The 18,507-nt window shown below is 48.4% G+C and overlaps 1 protein-coding gene across 1 annotated transcript in view; it reads left to right on the top strand.

Annotated features, from left to right (window-relative positions):
• The window catches only part of MECR (mitochondrial trans-2-enoyl-CoA reductase), a gene marked incomplete at its 3' end in the record, with an annotated part of 35,437 nt that overhangs the window by 5,453 nt on the left and 11,477 nt on the right, over window positions 1-18,507 (top strand). The window contains exons 2-3 of the mRNA XM_080692389.1: window positions 9,796-9,893; window positions 10,313-10,444. Of these exons, the coding sequence (XP_080548515.1) occupies window positions 9,848-9,893; window positions 10,313-10,444 (178 nt within the window). The 5' untranslated portion in view covers window positions 9,796-9,847. The remainder of the gene's footprint in view (window positions 1-9,795; window positions 9,894-10,312; window positions 10,445-18,507) is intronic.

The raw sequence follows: 18,507 nt of genomic DNA, 5'->3' as shown, positions 1-18,507 counted from the left end.
GAAGAAAGGTGGAGTGTTGACCGAGTCGAAGAGAGTGCCCACTGTGCACTCAATGTGTAATCCTTTCGGGGACTTATCTGTTCAACCAGCTTAAAGAGGACTAGCCACGCATCATGGGATCACACTCCAGTGGCTCCCACATCTTGTAACTTCACATATTACCTTCTATCTATATTTCAGATATGGGGATCAAAGCCAAACCCCACCCCATCCCAGTTTCTTCATTCTTGCCTCTGAAGGTGAAACTTGGCAAGCTTACCTCCAAGAAATTGCATAGTGGACTGGCGGTTTCCCTCCATCCAGAGGATCTGGGAGGAGAGCTGTCACTCCGTCATAAGACTGTCTGCCTTCTAGCAGCTCCTGCATCTCTCTGGTATGCTTCTTGGGCTTTGCCATCTTGGGTGAAGAGGGAGAGGTCCTCATCTTAGAAGCAGTTAAACAGAGATAACACACGGTCATACTGTAGTCATGGTGCTTCATTGGGGACCACCTGCAAGAGCCCTGGTCGGGGGTCCAGTCCCACCTCTGACGTTAATTATTAGACAAGGAAATCAGGCCAGTCTCCATTCTCTTCACTTATTCTTGAATAAAATAAATGGTTGTCCAAGGACAGCAGTGACAAATTCAGGATGCATTTGCCTCTTCTCATCTTCTGCACCAGTAATGGACCTTCATAGATCTCTTTCCTGTTTACCTCAGAAGCTACATACCTCCTTAGCCATGCTCCATAAACAACACTCTTTCCTGCCAAGACAAGATGAGGCCTTTGTGTTGGCCAGCTTTCTATCACTGTAACAAAATACATGAGACAATTAAGTTATAAAGAGAAAAGGTTTAGGTGTTTTGGAGGTTCCAGTTCATGACTGAATGGTGCCATTGTCACTTAGCCTGTGGCAAGGCAGCACATCATGGGCCAGCGCATGTGGCAAAGCCATTCACCTCATAACGCCAGGGAACAAAAGAGAGAGGTTAAAAGACCAGGGCCCATCAACTCTGGAGGGCATGCCCCAGGGATTTAAAGACTTTCTACTAGGGCCCACCTCCCAATAGTGCCACCCAAGGGACCGAGCCTTTAACTCACAGGCCTCTAGGGAGCATTTAAGATGCACAAGTAGCAAGTCTCAACATCTCTTTCCTCCAGCAGCTGTCCAGCTCTGACAGTCTATAAAAGTAAAGCAGGTACTGGACTCAGCTTCTTGGGAGGCTAAAGCAGGAAGATCATTCAAGCCCAGGAATTTGAGACCAGCTTGGGCAAGATGCCAAGACTCTGTGTTAAAAAAGAGGGAGGGGAAACTGTGCCGCATGCTTGTAAATCCAGCATTCGGGAGGCTGAGACAGGAGGATCACTGTTTGCGGACAGCCTCGGCTACTTAGTGAGGCTCTGTTTCAAAATAAAGAAATAGGTCTGGAGTTGTAGCTTGGAAGTGGAATGTTCCTGGGTTATATCCCCAGTAAGGCCAAAGAAAGAAAAGAGAGAGGGGAAACTGTGCCAAAGGGCCCAGAGATGAATCCTGAACACAAGGCAGGGAAGCGAGAAGGCCCGGGTGCCGTCGCACCCCATGACGTGAAGAGCCCTGCTCCCGAGTGAGTGCTCTCTCTGAGAGCCAGGGCTCCTCCAGATCCCCACCAGCAGAGGCCACCAGCATTTCCTGCTGGGGTGCAAGAGGTCACCAGCTGTGACACAACTGCAGGGTTGTGTAAGGTCGCAGAACAAGGGACCCAGCACACCGGGCATTTCACCTAATGGCCGGAGGCAGCTTGTTGACCATGGGGACTGCAGATAGACTGTGGAGAGCCCCACGAGGTCAGTTTCCTTCACCCAGTCCCCTGTGATGAGACGCATTCTCGGCTCTCCCTCCTGAGCAGATGAGGAAGTCTCTGGTCAGTGACACTCTCCCTCCCTGTACTTGCTCAAAATGACATCAACCAGTTTGAGGTGATTGGGTGAAGATGAAAGATAAGTGCGAAGGGTTGCTAATTAAATGCGGAAGGCAGGAAAGTCTCTGAGCATAGCTGGCCAGTGCCCACCTTGCACAGCAAATATAACTGAGCCAGTCCCTATGGGACTGGCCTCTTTTTTCCTCCTCTCAAAGGGCTCTTTCTTCTGCCTGCTTTTGTCTCTCTCGTACTTCATATGGCATCACAGGTGTACAGTCTCGGCCTCAAAGGAGTCATTGTGACTTTATCCAGTCTGGGATCTGTCGATTGAAGACAGTGGCATCCCTGCGAGTGTAATGGCGCCATGCAACTTGCAGGGAAAGGATGTGGACGGTCCTGGGGAGGCCACTTGCAATCTAGCCAGGCTGTTTATTTGGGTGTCTCATTTGCATCCCACAACGCAGTCACCATTGCCTTTGGTAAGTTAAAAAAAAAAAAAAAAAAAAAAAAAAAACAGGGAAGAGAAATTGCTATCATTGTACCAGAGGTCTGGCTCCTGCAATTCATACTCGGCCCTCATTTTCCTTCCTGTCTCAGCAGAATGGTATCCTTGACGACGCTGTTAGAGCCGTCTGCGGGAACAGTGGTGTCTGTGGTATTGATGGCATTCCGTGGGGCAAGCAGGGACTGGTCTCCCTCGGGAGATGCAGCTGGGCCAGCACACCTCCCCCCGGGCGTGCAGCGTCGGGCTGCCCCTGCCACCATCCACCTGCATTTGAGCTCAGCCTGCCCTCTCCTAGCCACGCGGTCCTGCTGGGCCCTCCCCGCCTAGCTTCCCTCCAACTTGAGAATCTCAGCTGACACAGAGCTGGATGCCCCAGAAGGCAAACAAGAGAGTCAGGAACAATTTGTAGCCCAGTGCATGGTTTCCCTGGCTGCGGTTTCGGGGCAGGCTGGGCTGTGAAAACAGTGTTCACAGCCTGAGTTAAGTCTGGGAAAGTCTGGATTCCACCAAGTTACCTGGGTTTCTTGAGGATTTCTCCAAGCCTTTATGACATTAACATGCAGTCAGACTCTTAGGGGTTTAGTAGGTGGCATTTCCCAAACATGTCAAACCCCAGGGAATACCTAATCTTATCTCAGGAGAATTCCTGAAACAGCACAGCAGAACCCGGCAGCATTCGGCAGCACGAGCTTTGGGGTCTAGCTTAGAAGCATGACTGTCGCTCGCTCTCGAGCAGGTGCCTCGTTTTCTCTGGGCTGCTGGTTCCTCTTTTTTAAATTGGCTCCACATATGCACTTGGAGGACCGGACAGCGTCCTGTGTGTAAAACATTAATTAATGCCCAGAGCTCAGTAAGCTGTCAGCGTTGGTTTCCATTTCATTGTCCAGCCAAGTGGCCCAGAATAAGTTTTCCCACTGTCTATACACCACCTACACACAGCTGACCTGCAGCTCTGTATGTCTAGCCCAAAGCACCCTCTGCGATCTTGCAGGTTCCCTGCTTCAAACTTCAGATGTAACACCTTCATGTTCATTCCAAAAACCCCTCTTCCTTCCTCCCTATCTTCACACCAGGAGTCTAGACCAGAAGCCTGGGAGCCACCCAAGACTTCCCACTCTCCTCCCCTACACGGTGTTAGTCACCAAGCGACACTAATGTCACATATTTAAGAGTTTCCAGGTTACTGAGTCCTCTCCATCCTCATCTCCAATCCAGGCCACACCTGTTGCTGGTCTACTGTCAGGGCAGATTCTTGGTCCTTCTCTCTACCCAGGAAACTCCTCCATATCCTTCAGGGCCCAACAGAAGGCTCACTTCTACTAAAGGCCCTCCGTTTCCTCCTCCTGCTGGGTTAGACACTCAGTTGGCTTTGGCACCACAAGCCTGCCCATCAGAGCTGACTCATGTTCCTCACCCCAGCAAGCTCTTGGGCAGGGGGCTTGAAAGTGCTTATCCTTGGTCCCCTTGGCCCACTATGTGGCCCTAAGTCTGTCGATAAGTATTAGTTGAACTAAATTTACTTGAGTTTTCCAGAAAGTTGTGCTCTTCCTTTCAGTGACTCAGTGCTTACGTTCAAGGGAACAGCCAGCGGGTTTCAGAGGTTTCCTAGGCTGTTTTCACATGGTAACCACTGCCATTTCCTCTGCAACTCCTGTGTCAGGCCCTGAGGAAATGCTTTATGCACTAACTCGCTTAACTCAGTAAGCAGGTTCTAGTGTTACTAAATTTTACAGAGGGGGTTCTGAGGCTCCCCAGCTGGTCAGTGACTGGCAGGCGCTAACCCAGGGCTGCCTGGCTCGATGCAGATCCTTTACAACCTCTCAGCTGAGGGCCACCTGCATTCTCATCTCCACCAGGTAAGCTAGATGAGTTTAGGTGGTGGTGGTGGTGGTGGTGGCGGTGGTGGTGGCAGCGGCGGCGGCAGCAATACTGGGGATCTAGTGAGCTTAGGGACATTCTACCACTGAGCTATATAATCCCCACCCATTTTATTTCTTTTCTTTCTTTTTTTTTTTTGTTTTTTTTGTTTGTTTGTTTGGTGGTACTGGGGTTCCTGGAAGCCCTTCTACCTCTGGGATACACTCCTACGGGCTACACTCCCAGACCTATTTTTTAACTTTTTATTTGGAAACGGTCTCTTAAGCCAGCATGGCTGGCTCCAAACCAGCACGATCCTCCTGTCTCCGCCTCCCAAGCGCGGGGATTACAAGCGTGCGCCACCATGCCCGGCCTTTATTTCTTATTTTGAGACAAGGTCTTTCTAAATTACCAGGACTGGTCTCAAACTATAATCCTCCTGTCCCTGCCTGTCAAGCACTGGGATTACAGGGGCATGCCACCACACCCAGCTGCTCATCTAGATTTTTAAGACATGCAGTTTCAGTCCACGTTTGATTTATTTGGCCAGACCATACTCTGTCAAGGATAATTTCTGTTTTTATTTGAGCCCATCCTTTGGGGGTATTTTTCTTTTTTTTTTTTTTTTTTTTTTTTGGTGGTACTGGGGTTCCTGGAAGCCTTCTACCTCCGGGCTACACTCCCAGACATATTTTTACATTTTTATTTGGAAACAGGGTCTCCTAAGCCAGGGCCTGCGGCTGGCTTCGAACCTGTGCGATCCTTCTGTCTCTGCCTCCCAAGCGCGGGGATTACAAGCGTGCGCCACCATGCCCAGCTGCGGGTATTTTTCTAAACAGCTTAAAACCAGGGAGACCAGATGCAAGAAGCTGAGCCCTTGATTGGAGCCAGCCCTTCAACTCGCTCAATGACTCTGTTTTTTTTTTGTTTGTTTGTTTTGCTTTTTCTGTTTGTTAGTTGGTTTGAAGTATTGAAGTTGGTTTGGAGATTGAACCCAAGGGCATACTCCCTCTGAGCTGTACCATCAGTCTTTCATTTTGAAACAGGGTCTCACTTAGTTGCTGAGGGTCTTGTTAAGTTACTATGCCTGGCCTTGAACCCGTGGTCCTCCTGTCTCAGCCTCTGGATTACAATACTGGATTATAGCCACATGCCATCACACCCGGCCTGACTGGCATTTGTGCACCATGTTTTCCCACTGGAGAGAAAAGTTCAATCACAGACACTTGCTAATAACCAAGATTAAGACGAGGTTCTCTGCCCTTGTAAGTTTGCAATGTTAACAGAAAAACAGCACATGTGCACACCACACACACACACACACACACACACACACACATTCTCGCTACTTCAAAAGTAAAAGAGGACTGAACTCAAGGTCTGAGGGACCTAGTTCCAAATCCGGAAAGTTCTGAACACTGACAGGTTGGGGTTTGCTTTTTTCCTTCCATAACTTGTTTGGAGGTGAACCCTGCTGTTCTAAGAGGTTTTTACGTGGTCTTTATGCATCTCACTTAGTGGGGATATTCATACATTTTGTTACAGAAATGTCATCTGGCCGCAGAGTACTGCCCTTGGGAGTGTAGGTGATACATGGTTCTGCACTCTGGTGCTCATCTGACTTTAAGCGCTTTGGAGAAGAGACGGTGAACTCGTGTCTTGATAATTTGAAAAAAATGTATGGAAAGACCATGTAAACTAAGAAGTAGTGAACTCCTGGGAGATGGTCTTCAGTGATACATCGTCACCCCTTCTGTGTAATGCACTAAGTGATTTTTTTTTTTTTCAGGGCCAGGAGGAGGATCAAAAGACATCTTAGGGGAAGTGAAGTGTGAACTGGTTCTTGAAGGCTGGATTGAATTTCTCAATTTATGAAAAAGCTATGGAAACAAAACTCGGAGAGAAGAGAGTGTAGAAAATGCACAGAAAATACAAACAACCTCAAGCACTTGAGCACACGGACTTTGCAGCTTACAAAAAGCCTGATTATATGTCAAGGCGTAGGAGAGAAGCAGAGGGAATGTACAAAGGGGCAGCTCGTCCAGACTCCATTTGCTCTGGGCAGGAGTATTCTTTGGGAGGCAGATTTAATACACAGAGAAACATCACTGGTGCCTCCCCATGTGGGCTGGCGGGAGCCGCAGCGCCTGCTCATGTGCCCTCCCTGCCCCCTGCAGGCAGGCGCGGCAAGGACCAACTGCATGACAGTCCAGGAAAGGGCTCATTTTGCTGCCACCTGTGTAGTCTGGGCTCAGCCCTTTCTAGGTGGCTTTTCTAAGAACAGACTGCCAGGTTCAGAGCAGTTCAGCCACTTGCTACTGTTGGTGGCCCTGAACAAGTTATTTACCTCCTTTCTGCCTTTGTTCCTCAGCTGTAAAAGCAGAACAATAGTGTGGAAGCTATTGTAATAGTGTGGAAGCTGGCTTGTAAAGCACTTACCAGGGTGCCTGACTGCTAACACTCAGTAAGCACTAGTTATTACTATGACAAAGACTCCACTCTCCAGCAGTGTGTAAATATCTACAATCCTTAATACTTTACTTTAAGAAAAAAAATCCCTTTATTCTTTCTGGCCCTGGGCACCCACTCCTTTCTGCTTAACCATTTCCTGTAGAGAGTTTGTCTCTTTGGGTTTCTTGCTGTTGTTTTGCAGATGTGCTGAGACATGGCCTTCCTTACTTTGGTTATGACAGTACAGGGGTTCCCAGCTTGGACTCTCCAGATCCTCAGGGTCCTTGCAGGCAGTGAGGAGTGTTCTCACACTCATATTGGGATGCTGATGTTGAGCAATGTAAGAGCTGCTTCAGCATCACTAGTCACCTAAGCCTGCATAAATTCCATCATCACAAGGAGACTTGTTCCTGAACTAGATAGCATAGGACTATTAACACTTCACTCACAGAAATGCTGCATGCTAAATTATGTATTTAGCTGGGCTCGGCTTACGCCTGAAATCCCAGTACTTAGGAGACTAAGGCAAGAGGATCACAGGTTTGAGGACAGCCTCAGCAAGTATTAACTAATTAAATTATGTACTTAGCCGGGCGTGGTAGCACACGCTTGTAATCCCCACGCTTGGGAAGCAGAGACAGGAGGATCGCACAGGTTTGAAGCCAGCCGCGTGCGCTAGCTTAGGAGACCCTGTTTACAAATTTTAAAAAAAAATGTAAAAATAGGTCTGGGAGTGTAGCCCAGAGGTAGAAGGGCTTCCAGGAACCCCAGTCCCACAAAAAAAAAGCATATATATATATATATATATATATATATATATATATATATATATATATAGCTCTGACCATAGGATGCATATAAGTCCTTGCATCCACTGTATTAGTACAAAACATTTCTTGAAAATCACACTTTTACTCTGAGATCAAACCCTAGGAAAAGTTAAAAGGTTGGATTTCAACCAGATGTGGTGGTACACTGTTGTAATCCCAGTTCTGGGAGGCTGAAACTGGGGATCGCAAGTTCAAGACCAGCCTCAGCAACTTAGCAAGACCCTGTTTTAGAACAAAAGATTAAAAGGGCTGGGAGTAGCTTGGATATAGAATGCCTCTGAGTTCAATCCCCAGTACCAAAATAAAAAAATTTAAAAAAGGTTGGATTTCTACAGAAAGTGAGTGGGATTGCCTCAGTTTCGGGTGGTGATACTGTGGCCTCATGCTAAGAAACTCTGGTTGACAGTTACATATGGCTTTGGTAAATGAAATGACAAAAATTAGTACTTAATAAATACATTTAGACAGAAGCATCACAAACCTGAAGTCTTGGCGTGTGGAGAAAGAAAGTTTCTGGTCATTAAAACATCATAGGATGCCGGGTGTGGTGTCGCACGCTTGTAATCCCCGCACTTGGGAGGCGGAGACAGGAGGATCACACAGGTTCAAAGCCAGCCGCGCTGGCTAAAGAGACCATGTTTCCAAATAAAAAAGTATAAAATAGGTCTGGGAGTGTAGCCCGGAGGTAGAAGGGTTTCCAGGAACCCCAGTACCACCAAAAATATATATATATATATATATGGAATGGTGGCCAAGCTTATAATCTCATTACCTGGGAGGCTGAGGCAGGAGGATCACAGGTTTACAGCCAGGCTCACCAGTTTAGTGAGGTGCTTCACAACTTAGTAAGACCCTGTTTCAAAATAAAGAATAGGGCTGGGGATATAGCTCAGAGGTAGAATGTTGCTTGCGTTTGACCCCCAGTGCTAAAAAAAACAAAAAACAAGTCATGGGGACTCGCCGGTTTAGTATGCTTGGTGTTATCTCTTTGGTCTCTCTTTTATTTGCTGGTTTATTTTAGTGGGGGAATGGAACCCAGAGGCACTTTACCTCCAAGCTATATCCCCAGCCCCATTTTATTCTTTTATTCCAAAACAGGGTTCCACTAAGTTGTGGAGGGTCTCACTGAATTGCTGAGGTTGGCCACAAACCTGCTATCCTCCTATCTCAGCCTCCCAAGCACGGGGATTACAAGTGTGCACTACCACACCTGGCTCTCTATAAAAAGGAAAGATAAACACTGTGACTTGACCTGCCTCAAAAGCCCTTAGGCAGGTTTTACCCATTAAGCAAAGGTTCAGTGGTATCAAGATAATGGTACCATGGTGAGAGCGCCCCCTGGAACTAAGGGAGTTATCAGAGACTTAAAATGGGAGTGGGTCTTGGAAGCAGTCCAGCCCAAAGCACGCCCGCCGCATCATACAAAGAGAAGCAGAGTCCTAGGGCGGAGGAGAAGTTTGCCCGCAGTGCCCCAGCCACCTGGGGAGCTTTCCACCAGAGATCCCCCAGCTCTCCCCAGACCCTTTCTGACAGACCAGAATCCTTATCTGCAGAGACATCACTCCAGGGGGTGAGTCACTGTCACCAGGGAGCTCTTTCCAGGAAACATAGTCTCTCTCTCCATTTCCCCACCTTCTGTGACCAGGGGAAACATCCCCTCTGCCCTATGTGCTAGGACTCCCCAAACAACAAACAGGTGGAGGACGAGTGGTTGGCCCATGATCTCCCAGATGTGCCCGCATGGAAAAACTATGGGGGCGCTCGCATCTGGAGATGTTGGCTCAGAGGGTCAGGGCTGGGCCTAAAAATTTTTGGTTTTATTTTAGAAAGAAGGAAGGGGATTCTGCTAAGTTTTTGAGGTTGGCCTCAAACTGCAATCCTCCTGTCTCAGCCTCCTCAGTACTGGGGTTACAGGCATGCACCAGCATGTCCAGCCCTGGGAATCTGGATTGTCAGTGAGAGGCCACCATGTGGTTCTTACAACCAAGCAAGTTTTGGAAAACACAGGGCCACACCAGCAGGAGCTTTCCTGTTTCCTGTTTCCTGTTGCAAAGCAGATGGGGCTGAGAGGCCACTAGGGATAAGCCACTTGGATTTAGGAGTCAGCCTGTGCCCTGTGCTGTCCCTTACAGCATCTTTATTCCAGCGGAACCTAACTCCTGGGCTCACATGGCTCAGACGTGTGGACTGACCTACTTTGGGGAGATGATTTGAGCAGAAGACGCCCAGTCTAGCCGGGCTGACATTAACATCTCTCTTTGGCGTTGTGCTTAGACTGAAGAACCTGGAGCTAGCTGCCTTGGGAGGATCAGACGTCCACGTGAGGATGCTGGCAGCCCCTGTCAATCCATCTGACATAAATATGATCCAAGGTAACCTAGGTTTTTGGGGCTTATGTTAATTGGCGTCTGCACTCAGCTGCCATGGCTTGCCTTGGTCCTCTCCCGGTGTGGAAGAGGACCTGTGGAAATGTCTGTGATAAGCAGTAGCTCTTCTCCAGGGGACTCCGCAGATGGTGTCGGCCCTCTCTGCCTCCCGTCCTGAAGTAAAGCAGCACTGTGAAGTGCCTGCAGTGTGCTAAGCTCCAGGCTGGGCCCCTTCCCTCGCTACTTTATCCTCACAATAACCATGAATTCTAAGGGGCATTAGCCCCCTGGACAGCTGAGAAAACTGAGGCCCAGAGGCTGGTTAAGTGGACAGCTAGTCAGAGGCAGAGCCCATGATGCTCAGGTCTGACTAGCTCCCAAGTCCAGATGTGGCTGGGGTGACCCGTTGCGCTCTTCTTCCTCAGGAAACTATGGCCTCCTTCCTAAGCTTCCTGCTGTCGGAGGGAACGAAGGTGTTGGACAGGTGGTGGCAGTGGGCGGCAGCGTGACCAGGCTCAAGCCAGGAGACTGGGTGATTCCAGCAAATGCGGGTCTGGGTGAGTTTCCCCATGTGGCAGCGGCTTCTTGTTCTTCCAGATCCTCTTTCACCCGCTCTGGCGCTGTCTGCTCGTTGTCTCAGCATAGCTAAGCGGAGCAGGGTTTATTCTGAAGTTCCCGCAGCTGCCTCCAGAAGACGGGAACAAAGCAAGGTGCTATTTCTTTTGCTCTGTTGATCAAAACTACTTGGAATCTGTACATCCTTAAAACCCTGCTGTAAGGTGTAGTGGAGAATACAGACAAGGTAGTCCTGCCCCTCAGAAGACTCAACTCTAACAGAAGAAATCTGAAAGTCAATCGCGTCAATAAAGGGAGTGCCGCAGGTTCCCTGGAAGCAGGGGGCTCCTGGCTCCGCTGTGCGTGTGCATGAATGTGTCAAAGAGGGACCAGAAAAGCCTTTGTGGAGGAGGCGCCCTCAGGACAGACCTGGGATGGCTGGATTTTGTTAGGTGGAGATGAGCCAATAACCATCCCATGAGAAGGAAGCAAAATGAGCAGACACAAAGGTTGAGCTGCGAGAGTGGTGGGAAGTCCCGTGTAGCTTCAGCAGAGGATGTGCATGCAGGAGAGGGCTGCGCCAGCAAGAAGGCTGCAAAGGTCGGTGGGGTCACATGCGGTAAGGCCTGCAAAAGCCCAGCTGAGGAGTAGGATTTTCTTTAGGTATAGAGGAGTCGTCGGTGTGTTTGCTTTTAGCACTTGATAGGTTTTGGGGTACATTTGTTATCTAAATAGGTCCTGATAGCAGGGCATGGTCGTGCATGCTTGTAATCCCAGTACTTGGGAGGTTGAGACAGGGGGATCACAGGTTCAGCAGCTTAGTGAGACCCTATTTTCAAATAAAAGATAGGGCTGGGGGTGTAGTTCCGAGGTAGAATGCCCGTGGGTTCTACAGCACCACAAAAAAAGGGTCCTTGTGGCAGTTACAGAGGGTAGCAAAGCGTATGTCCCCATGAGATATGTGAGGGACTGAGGCTTGAGAAGTGAAGCTTACCCAGACTCAGACAGAAGCTGAGAAAGCGTCCGCTGCACTCTTGTCTCCTGTGGTTTTTCCTATGTCAAGCCCCCCTGGTTTGGGATGAGGTATAGCTTAGTGACAGAGCACTTGCCTAGCACACACAGCACCCTGGGTCTAACCTCTACACTTGGGGTCCTGTGGGTTATAAATTACAGAGACCCAACTAAAACTTGCCTTAAAAAGAGAAGTTAGGCCAGGAATGGTGGCACATACCTGTAATACCAGCACTTCAGAGGCTGAGACAGGAGGACCACAGGTTCCAGGCCAGACTCAACAACCTAGCAAGACCCTGCTTTAAAATAAAAAAGGGCTGGGGATGTGGCTCTGACGTAGAAGGCCCCTGGGTTCAATCCCCAGCACCACAAAAAAAAAAAAGAGAAAGAACTTTGCCTGAATGGTGGTGTACACTTATAATCCCAGTACTTGGGAGGCTGAGACAGGAAGATCACAGGTTCAGGGACAGCCTTAGCAATGTAGTAAAGCTCTCAGCAACCTAGTGAGACTGTGTTTTAAAACAAAAAAATAGCCGGGTGTGGTGGCGCATGCTTGTAATCCCAACACTTGGGAGGCAGAGACAGGAGGATCGCGCTGGTTTAGAGCCAGCCTAACTGGCTTAAGAGACCCTGTTTCCAAATAAAAAAATATAAGATAGGTCTGGGAGTGTAGCCCAGAGGTAGAAGGGCTTCCAGGAACCCCAGTACCACCAAATAATAATAATAATAATCATCATCATCATCATCATCATAATAATAATAATAATAACAACAACAAAAAATAAATCCCAGTACTTGGGAGGCTGAGACAGAAGGATCTCAGGTTTGCAGCCAGCCTCAGCTACTTAGTGAAGCCCCCCACAACTTAGTGAGACCATTTCAAAATCAAGAATAAAAAATAGGGCTGGGAGTGTAGCTTGGAGGTAGAATACCCCCTGGCTTTTCCATCCCCAGTAGCACAAAAAAATAAAATAAAAAGGGCTGGGTGAGTTTCTCTTTTGGTACTGAGGACTGAACCCAGTACCAAAAGAAAAAGAGAGAAGTTTTTTTTAATTTGTGGAATTGGGAGTATAAGAGTTTGAACACCTCAGGCATAACTGGATCTAGAACCCTCATGCTGTCAGAGCTCCGTCTCTGTCCTAGTCATTAGTTCTCAGAGGAGAACTCTGCATGGAATGATATAATTATAGCAAGAAATATTTGTTGGCTATGCTCTTTGAAACAGACACTATACTAAGCACTTTAGATATATTAACTCAATTATTCCTACCTCATTTTGCAGATGAGCCAAATTAAATGTGAAGAATTAAGCAACTTTCCTGAGGTCACCCAGTCAGTAAGTGACAGAGCTAAGATTCAGATCCACTCTGAAACACACCTTTCATAGATTACCACCAGCAGCCTGAAGTTTACATCATCCTGAGAACAAACAACATGTCATCCACAATCTCATCCACCATAGCATCTCCCTCCCCCAGAACAGCCCTGCCTGGTCCTTGCCCATCCATGAGCCAGTCCCCTGGGGCATGGATTGGGCCACTTCAATTGCACTGGTCTACCCACTTTCTGTGATACAGAAGTGAGGACTTATGGTGTATCCCAGAGGTTAGAAAGAGCACTCCTAGAGAGAGAAAGCTACCAGGCAGGAAAACAGCAGGAACAGATGTCTCCCATGGCTCTCTGCTTCTCTGAGCTCAGGGACGCTATCAAGAATGGTTCCCCTCCCCTTCACCCACCTGGCAGTGAAAGGCCAGCTCTCCAAGCACATGGAGAGCTGCAGGGACGCACTGGGCTCCGGGCCGGCCATGTGCTGAGTGGAGGGCTTCCAGGGTGCTCTAGACTGGGTGCAGGAGGCCGGGCAAGAGAGAAACAGCATGCAATGCAGTGCAGTGTAAGCACCATGGCTGCACGATGGACACGAAGGCCAGGTGCCCTGGCGGGAAGCCTAGGAAGGGACCCAAAGGAGCGATGCTCGAGCCTCATCTAGAAGCCAAAGGCAGCCACCAGCCAGGTGTAAAGGAGCTTCTCAGGCAGGAGCGCAGCCTGTTCCAAAGCAGAGTGACAAGAGGAGGGGCAGTGCTGACGGAGAGCTGCAGGCCACAGAGCCCAGGCCCGAGTGACCGCGGGAGCCAGAGAGGGCGGCACATCCGAGTCACAGGAGTCCCCATGGAGAGTGAAGTAGAGAAGTGATGTGAACAGATGTGTGCAGGACAGGGAACGATCTGGAAAGGAGGAGAGTGGGAGGAGGAAGCCGGGGAGGAGGAGCAAACAGTTCTGGCCTCAGATGAGCATCTGAGCAAGACAATGCCGTAGTACTGGTAGAGAGGACGTGGATTCAGGAGCTGGAGTAACAGGACATGGTAGTGCTTGAGTTTGGAGGAGAGAAGAGAAAAGGCCACCTGCCAGATGCATGGTGGTGGGGTTAGCCGCAGCGGGGATTCCTCCTGGAGAGAAGGTGAGTCTTCAGGGCAAGGTGCCAGTCAGAGGGGTTGAGGGTTTTATAATCACAAGGACCATAGTAACACTGTGAGCATCTGCAAAGCGCTAGGCTCTAGAACACAGCGGTGACCACAGCCCTTCCTCCTGGGAAGACCGTGGGTCAGTCCAAGCAGCAGTCATGATCATTTTTCCTGGTACTGAGCTGCCCAGCTGTGCCTGTGCCCATCACCAGCATTTTACCACATGCGGCCAGTTCCAGAGGAGAATGGGCCAGACCATGTGGGTAGATGTGTGCCAGCTGGCTTTCTCAGTGGGAAACACCCAGAACCTTCCCGAGGCAGCACAGGGCTGTCGGAAAAGCACTGCCGGGCAATCAGATGCAACCCTACCTCCAGCTCTGCTTTACAGCCTTGTTTAAGTCACGACCACTGTGAGCTTCTGTTTCTTCATCTCTGAAATGGAGCTAATAGTTATGCCTTGCATACCTCGGTAGATTCTTAGGTAGCTCAACTGAGGAAATATATGCAGTGATATTTGTAGTGCTGGACTTCTGTATACATCTGATCAGAAGTTAGAAAAATTTTTTCTTAAAGGATCAAATAGTAAGGTTTTAGGCTTTGCAAGCCATACCATCTCTATGGAGACTACCCAACTCTGCCATTGTAACAGCCACAGACAATACATAAACAAGTGGGTGGGGCAGTGTTCCAATAAAACTTTATTTATAAAAACAGGGATTAAGCCAAATTGGGCCCATAGGCCATAGTGTGCTCAGTCCCACGTTAGATGCTAGAGATCATTAAGGATCAGTTGTACCAGAGGTGGAGATGGGATTCCTCAGAGATAGGGCATGGGAATTAAGGTCAGTAAAGATACCTACTGTGTGCTGGGCACAGCGATGGTCTGCACATAAGAATCATATTTAATCTTTTTTTTTTTTTTTTTTTTTTTGGTGGTACTGGGGTGGAATCCAGAGGCTTTCTACCTCCAGGCTATACTCCCAGACCTTTTTAATATTTTATTTGGAAACAGGGTCTCGCTAAGTTACTGAGAGCCTCACTAAGTAGCTGAGGCTGGCTTCGAACCTGTGTAATCCTCCTGTCTCAGCCTCCCAAGCGCTGGGATTACAAGTGTGCGCCATCACACCTGGCTGACCAGACATATTTTGTTGTTGTTGTTGTTGTTGTTGTTGTTTTTGGTGGGACTGGGGGTGGAACCCAGAGGCTTTCTACCTCTGGGCTATATACTCCCAGACCTATTTTTTAAATATTTTATTTGGAAACAGGGTCTCACTAAGTTGCTGAGAGCCTCACTAAGTAGCTGAGGCTGGCTTCAAACCCGTGCGATCCTCCTGTCTCAGCCTCCCAAGCGCAGGGATTACAAGCGTGCGCCACCACGCCTGGCTATATTTAATCTTCACACTAGGACATGGTATTCTTTTTTTTTTTTTTTTTTTTTTTGGTGGTACTGGGGATGGAACCCAGGGGCCTTTCTACCTCTGGGCTATACTCCCAGACCTATTTTATACTTTATTTGGAAACAGGGTCTTACTAAGTTGCTGAGAGCCTCACTAAGTAGCTGAAGCTGGCTTTGAACCTGTGCAGTCCTCCTGTTTCAACCTCCCAAGAACTGGGATTACAAGCGTGTGTGCCACCACGCCCGGCTAAGACATGGTATTCCTTACATTTCAGGTCAGAAAACTGAAACTCAAAAGAGATGGAGTGATTTTTTTTCTTTTCTTTTTTCTTTTTTCTTTCTTTTTTTTTTTTTTTGATTGAACCCTGGGGGCATTCCTCCAAGATATACCCCTTCAACCCCTTTTTTGTCTAAATTTTACTTTGAAATTGGGTCTCACTAAGTTGCTGAGGCTGGCCTCAAACTGGTATCAGCCTCCCAGGTACTAGGATTACAGGCGTGCACCAACACTCCTGGCTTGGAGTGATCATTCGAAGGCACACAACTAGTGGGTGGCAGAACCCTAGTTTTTAAGCAGCTCTTTCCAACTCCAAACCCTGAGAATGTCCATTTTAAGCCCTGAACACCCTTGTCACTGATCATGAGTGCTGCCCTATCCCCTCTAAACTGTCTTCGGAAGAGAATCAGAAATTCCTAGAAATCTATGCCAAGGGCTTACCTCCATTTACATGCCATTGGGAAATTAGAAAATACCCTTCATTGCATACATAAAGGCCCACACTAAGCACGTGGCACTGTGTATAGCTATAGTGAATGGGTATGATTTTTTTTTTTTATGGTACTGGGGATGGAACCCAGGGAGGGGCAATCTACCTCTGAGGTACACCCCAGCCCTTTTTTTTTTTTCTTTATTTTTGAAACAGGGTCTCCCTGAGTTGCAAAGGGCCTCACTAAGTACCTGAGGCTGTCCATGAACCATGATCCTCCTGCCTCAGCCTCCCAAATGCTGGGATTACAAGGGTGCGCCACCACGCCCAGCTGAACATGGTAATTATGAAAATTCAAAACCCAGGCTAGATGAAGCCTGGGATATGCTGAGGCACCTCCTGGGTTCCAGAAGGATCATTTAACTTCTTCAGGTTTTATTTTCTCAAACCTATTCTAGGAGATTGCAAGGATCTGAGTATCCCTGCCTTCTCCCCCAGTTCTTTTTTTGGGCGGAGGGAGGATGGTACTGGGATTAAACCCAGGGGCAGTCTGCCTCTGAGCTACTCCTCCCACTCTATTTTATTTGAAACAGGGTCTCACTAAGTTTCAGAGAACCTCACTAAGTTACTGAAGCTGGCCGCAAACCCGCAATCCCTTGTCTCAACCTCCCAAATACTGAGATTACAAATGTGCACCACCAGGCCTGGCCCTCCCAGCCTGAAATCCCTAAAGTCCACATTGTTTCCACTTCCTGTAGTAGTTAGTAGTTGTCTGAGCTGCCCCCTGCTCCCCACAGCTAGGTCACATGGTCCCAGGACACTGTTAGAGCCCAGCAACTGGAGAGTGGTGGGCATACCCGAGAAGTTAGGACAAGGGCCTCTGTATCATCACAGGCACCGAGCCACCAAGGCTCCACACAAGTTTCCTTTGTGCGATACAGTGAGGACACATGGCAGAGGTGGGGCTTGAACCTGACTCCAGGGCCTGTCCTGCCCTTCATGTATTCTTCATACAGCACCCTGCCTGTGAGAGCAGGGGGCCTGTCGGTTCTGCCTCCAAAGGAGAACTGGATTCTACTTTCTCTCCTTCATCCCGACTGCCTGGATCTTGGTCTAGGTGGCCATCATTTCTGACCTTTTCCCCTGCAGAAGCCTCTTGACCAGCCCCCCTCCCTACACTGCCCCACCCTAACCCTTCCCGCCTCCACACTATCCCTCCCCACCCAGTCCTTGCCGTCAGCAGCAGAGTGAGCTTAGTGCAGACATCAGATGCTTTGGTCTCTTCTTAAAGCTCCTTAGAAGCTTCTCCTTGCACTGGGCGTGGTGGCGCACACTTGTAATCCCTGCACTTGGGAGGCAGAGACAGGAGGATCGCGCAGGTTCGAAGCCAGCCTCTGTGGCTTAAGAGACCCTGTTTCCAAACAAAAATATAAAAAATAGGTGCCTGGGAGTGTAGCCTGGAGGTAGAAGGGCTTCCAGGAACCCCAGTGCCCCCCCCCCAAATAAAAGAAGAAAAAGAAGAAGCTTCTCATTCACTAAAAGTCTACCCTCCACACCATGGCCCTGAGCCCTGCGTTTCCAAACTGCAGGTTGTGATCTATTAGTGACATCAGTTTAGTGGGTTGAAAAATGGCATTTCTTTCTTTCTTTCTTTCTTAAAATTGAGCAGAACAGAATTAAAAATAGCAAAGTATATTACACAGGGTATTAGTCATCTTTCTGGTTCTGTGACAGAATACCTGAGATAATTTTCAAGAGAAAGGTTTACTTGGAAGCAGTGGCACACTCCTGGAATCCCAGTTCCTGGGAGGCTGAGATGGGAGGATTTCAAGTTCATGGCCAGCCTCAGCAACTTAGTGAGACACTGTTTCAAAATTAAAAATAAAAACTAGGCATGGTGGTGCACATTTGTAATCCCAGTACTTGTGAGGCTGAGATGGGAGAATCGCAGGTTCACATCCAGGCTCAGCTACTTAGTGAGGCCCTCTGCAACTTAGACCCTATTTCAAAATAAAGAAAATATATGGCTGGGATTGTAGCTCGGAGAATGCCCCTGGGTTTAATCCCTAGTACTACAAAAATAAATAGATGATTAAAAAAAAAGGGCTGGGGGAGGAGATATAGCTCAGAGATAAACTGCCCAAGTTCAATCCCTAGTACCAACGGGACAGAAAGGTCTGTTTTGGCTCACAGCCATTCGAGAGGCTGAAATAGGAGGATCACAGTTGCAGCCAGCCTTAGCTACTTAGTGAGGTCCTTTGCAACTCACTGAGACCCTGTTTCAAAAAAAGAATAAAAAAATAGGGCTGGGGTGTAACTCGGAGGTAGAATACCACTGAGTTCCATCCCCAGTGCTGAGGGAAAAAAAAAAAAAAAAAAAAAAACCTGTGTGTCAAACTTAGGCCCTTGGTTTCTGCCTTGATAGTTTCTGTTAGATTACTGGAGTCAGCCTGCCATGGTGGAGCAGGAGCTTCTCAGGGAAGAGGGCCTTT

The sequence above is a fragment of the Muscardinus avellanarius genome (genome assembly GCF_963383645.1).
Source record: "Muscardinus avellanarius genome assembly, chromosome: 3".
Classification (NCBI taxonomy): domain Eukaryota; kingdom Metazoa; phylum Chordata; class Mammalia; order Rodentia; family Gliridae; genus Muscardinus; species Muscardinus avellanarius.
This window is presented reverse-complemented; position numbering and strand designations above follow the sequence as displayed.